This window comes from Mandrillus leucophaeus, unplaced genomic scaffold (assembly GCF_000951045.1).
Source record: "Mandrillus leucophaeus isolate KB7577 unplaced genomic scaffold, Mleu.le_1.0 Scaffold331, whole genome shotgun sequence".
NCBI classification, from domain to species: Eukaryota; Metazoa; Chordata; class Mammalia; order Primates; family Cercopithecidae; genus Mandrillus; species Mandrillus leucophaeus.
In genome coordinates, this window is record NW_012103488.1 from 265,455 (window position 1) to 270,019 (window position 4,565).

The window sequence follows — 4,565 nt, forward strand, 5'->3', positions numbered from 1 at the left end:
AGTATCTATAGGATTCTGCACTATCTGCAGTTTCAGGACAAGTACAAAACCCTATATAGGCCAGGCACGGTGGCTCACGCCTGTAATCCCAGTACTTTGGGAGGCCAAGGCGGGTGGATTGCCTGAGGTCAGGAGTTCGAAACTAGCCTGGCCAACATAGTGAAACCCCGTCTCTACTAAAAATACAAAAAATTAACCGGGCGTGGTGGCGGGCACCTGTAATCCCAGTTACTCGAGAGGCTGAGGCAGGAGAATTGCTTGAACCCAGGAGGCAGAGGGTGCAGTGAGCCAAGATCGTGCCATTGCACTCCAAACTGGGCAACAAGAGCGAATCCCCATCTTGGCCGGGCATGGTGGCTCACACCTGTAATCCCAGCACTTTGGGAGGCTGAGGTGGGAGGATCATGAGGTCAGGAAATCGAGACCATCCTGGCTAACATGGTGAAACCCTGTCTCTACTAAAAACACAAAAAAATTAGCCAGGTGTGGTGGCAGGCACCTGTAGTCCCAGCTACTCAGGAGGCTGAGGCAAGAGAACGGTGTGAACCTGGGAGGTGGAGCTTACAGTGAGCCAAGATAGCACCACTGCACTCCAGCCTGGGCAACAGAGCAAGACTCCATCTCAAAAAAAAAAAAAAAGGAAGAAAAAATTAAAAAGAGCAAAATCCCGTCTCAAAAACAAAAACAAAAAAACCCAAACTTATATATTCCACTTGGTGTCTTGGAATATATCCCTTAAGGATAAGTGGGGACTGCTGTATATGGCTATTACCAAAAAGACAAAAGATAAGTGTTGATGAGGTTGTTGAGAAAAAAACTTGCACACTGTTAATAGGAATGTAAATTAGTACAGCTACTATAGAAAACTCTATGAAGTTCTTCAAAAAAACTAAAAATAGAATTACTATGTGGTCCAGCAATCTCACTTCTGGCTATTACCCAAAAGACTTGAAATCAGTATATCAAAAAGATATCTGCACTCCCATGTTCACTACAGCACTACTCACAATAGCCAAGTTAAGGAATCAACCTAAGTGTACATCAATAGATGAATGGGATGAGAGAGAGAGAGTGTGTGTGTGTGTGTGTGTGTGTGTGTGTGTATACAAAAGAATACTGTTCAGCCTTAACAAAGGACGGAACTCTGTCATTTGGGACAACATGGATGGAACTGGAGAACATTATGCTAAGTGAAATAAGGCAAAAACAGAAAAGCAAATATTGCATGTTCTCACTTAAATGTGTAATCTAAAACCACCGAACTCATAGAAGCAGAGAGCAGAATGGTAGTTACCAGAGGCTTGGGGGTAGGGAAGATGATAATCAAAGAGTACAAAAAGCTCCAGGTTGAAATGAGGAGTAACTTTCATTTTTTTTGAGACAAGGTACCACTCTGTTGCCCAGGCACGATCTCGGCTCATTACAGCCTCAAGAGCCTGAACTCTAGCGATCTTTCCACCTCAGCCTCTTGAGTAGCTGGGACTACAGGTGCAAACCACCACACCTGGCTAATTTTTTATTATTTGCAGAGATGAGGTCTCACTGTGTTGCTCAGGCTGGTCTTAAGCTCCTGGGCTCAAGCGATCTTCCCACCTTGGCCTCCCAAATGCTGGGATTACAAGCATGAGCCACCATGCCTGGCCTGATTTTTTTTTTTTTTTAATATCTATTACACAACATGGCAAACACAACTAATGATTGAGTACTGTACATTTCACAATCTCTTAGAGAGTAAATCTCAAATACTCTCATTACAAAAAAGGTCAAATATTTCAGATGTTGGGCAGATTAACTACTTTGTTTTAATTATACAACATTATATTAAAAAATCATAGTATCAGTCAGGCACCGTAGCTCACATATGTAATCCCAGCACTATGGGAGGCCAATGCGGGTGGGTCACTTGAGCCAGGAGTTCAAGACAAGCCTGGGAAACATAGTGCCCTGTCTTAACAAAAAATACAGAAAATTAGCCAAGCATGGTGGCTTGTGCCTGCCGTCCCAGCTACCTGGGAGGCTGAGGTGGAAGACTCACCGGGACCAAGGGACCAGGAGGTCAAGTCTATAGTAAGTCATGATCACGCCACTGTACTCTAGCCTGGGTGACAGACTGAGACCCTGTCTCAAAAAAATAAAAAAAGAAAGAGATACAAGTTCAGAGAAAAAGCAAAAAATGTAAAATATTAATGAAAAGTTTGTTAATATATACTTTTTTAAATGGACTATGATATACGTAAATTCATTGCAGTATTTAAATTCCACTACAGATTTCTTTTGTTTTTTTTTGAGACAGGGTCTTGCTGTGTTGTGCAGGCTGGAATGCAGTGGTCCAATCCTAGTTCACTGCAGCCTGGGAGTCCTGAGCTCAAGCGATCTTCCTGCCTTAACCTCCCAAAGTGCTGGGATTTACAGGCCCGAGCCACTGTGCCCAGTCTGGGCACTTTTTTTTTTTTTTTTTTTTTTGAGACAGAGTTTCGCTCTTGTTGCCCAGGTTGGAGTGCAGTGGCACGATCTTGGCTCACTGCAATCTCCGCCTCCCAGGTTCAAGCAATTCTCCTGCCTCAGCCTCTTGAGTAGCTGGGATTACAGGCGCATGCCACCATGCCCGGCTAATTTTTGTATTTTTAGTAGAGACGGGGTTTTGCCATGTTGGTCAGGCTGGTCTCCAACTCATGAACGCGTGATCCACCCGCCTTGGCCTCCCAAAGTGCTGGGATTACAGGTGTGAGCCACCTCGCCTGGCCTGCCTGGGGACATTTTAAAAAAACTATAAGATGTCAAATTTAACCAGTGCTAAAAAATTAAATTATTTACAAGTAAACTTATAATAAAAAACTTTAAACTTCAGCTTAAACATGTGAAGGGGATACAAGGTGTTCTTAAAATTCATTCACAGAATACCTGAGTAAGAGAGTTTAAAGACTCTGCTTAAATCTAACTTTCTCTATAAGGACTATCTGATGATCTTTCCAAATACTACGACCTGCCCCACACTAAATCTGGCACTTTCCCCCTTTATCATCCCACACTTTTCCACAGCACTTATCTTTTAATATAACATGATTTACTTGTTTGTTGTTTATTGTCTCTTTCTTCTAAACTGTAAGCATTGTAAGGAAAGAAATCATTTTGTTCACTGAGGTATTTCAAGTACCTAGAACAATGCCTGACATATAGTCATAAGTGCACAATATTTATTGAGTAAACAAACATAGAAATGAACATGCAACAGAACAAAGTAACTTGTACCAGACAGTCACCCTATAGAGATGTCTAACATTCTTTTATTTTAAGGCAAAGGTGCGAAGATGAAAGTTCTATAACTTCTAGTTAAAAATGGCAATTGAACATCACATTTTTCTTTGTTCTCCTGAAAAATCCAACTAAAAATACAGTAAAGAAAAAAAATACTAACCCATGAGGACTACAAGAATGAAAAATTATATAGTAGATAGTTAATAGTGTTTTAGAAATTGTAAATTAAATAAGTGTAGAATGTTAAAACTAAAATATCTACAGAGGAGGAAGCCAACAATCAGCAAGCCAATTCTGCTGTAAAACCCTGAAGGCTCAGAAGCTGAAGTTGTCAGGTACCTGTGAAATTGAGAAATAGAGCTAAAAATAGGATTGGGTGAAAGTCTGTAAAAGGAGCAAATCCCCTCCCCTATCCTTTAGGGACAGGTACGTATCCTTCCTTTAACCTGGTGGAACCCAGGAGGTTTACTCTCTAGAGGCACAGTCATGGAAAAGAAGGTTAAAAGAGGGGGACAAGGCACCCCCCTGACATCAGGACATGAAATAAAAGTTTAGAAATTGCATGGTGAAATCTCCCATAGCTCCCCCAGAAAACTGACAGTCTCAAGTACATATAAGCTCAGCAAGAGATGGAAAGATTCTTCACTGGGTAAATTGATAAGCCCAAGAAAAACAGACATAGAGATACAGACATTTGGGAGCTAATACAACATAGGATATTTTGATAAAGAGTGTAGATAAAATGCTTATATTCAAAAAACAGATTGAAACAAATACTTACATAACCAACATCAGGTCTGTAGCACGTGTATGCCCCTAAAATACTATGTAAGACATCATGATATGGGCCACCCTTAGGAGAGAAAAATGAAATTTGAAACTGTACAAATAATTGTCTCTAAGTTAATTTTTATATAACATGTTAATAAACTGTAACATTTCCTAAATGACTAGTTTTAGCATATTTAATAAAAAATATTATAAATGTACTCTGCCAAGATGTTTTCCAATTTATTAATAAGAAATATTTAATACTGCAGATGGGTACAGTGGCTCATGCCTGTAATCCCAGAACTTTAGGAGGTCGAGATGGGCAGGTCTCTTGAGGCCAGGAGTTTGCTTGGCCTCTACTACAAATACAAAAATTAGCTGGGCATGGTGTCATACGCCTGTAATCCCAGCTACTCGAGTGGCTGAGGCAGAAGAATCGCTTGAACTCAGGAGGCAGTGGTTGCACTGAGCCAGGATTGCACCACTGCACTCCAGCCTGGGCAAAAGAGTGAGAATCACTCAAAAAAAAAAAAAAAAAA

At 40.8% G+C, this 4,565-nt stretch overlaps 1 protein-coding gene across 1 annotated transcript in view; it reads right to left on the minus strand.

Annotated features, from left to right (window-relative positions):
- The window catches only part of TBC1D12 (TBC1 domain family, member 12), a 117,473-nt gene that overhangs the window by 33,529 nt on the left and 79,379 nt on the right, over window positions 1–4,565 (minus strand). Inside the window, exon 8 of the mRNA XM_011988459.1 lies at window positions 4,037–4,108. Coding sequence (XP_011843849.1) covers window positions 4,037–4,108 — 72 coding nt within the window. The remainder of the gene's footprint in view (window positions 1–4,036; window positions 4,109–4,565) is intronic.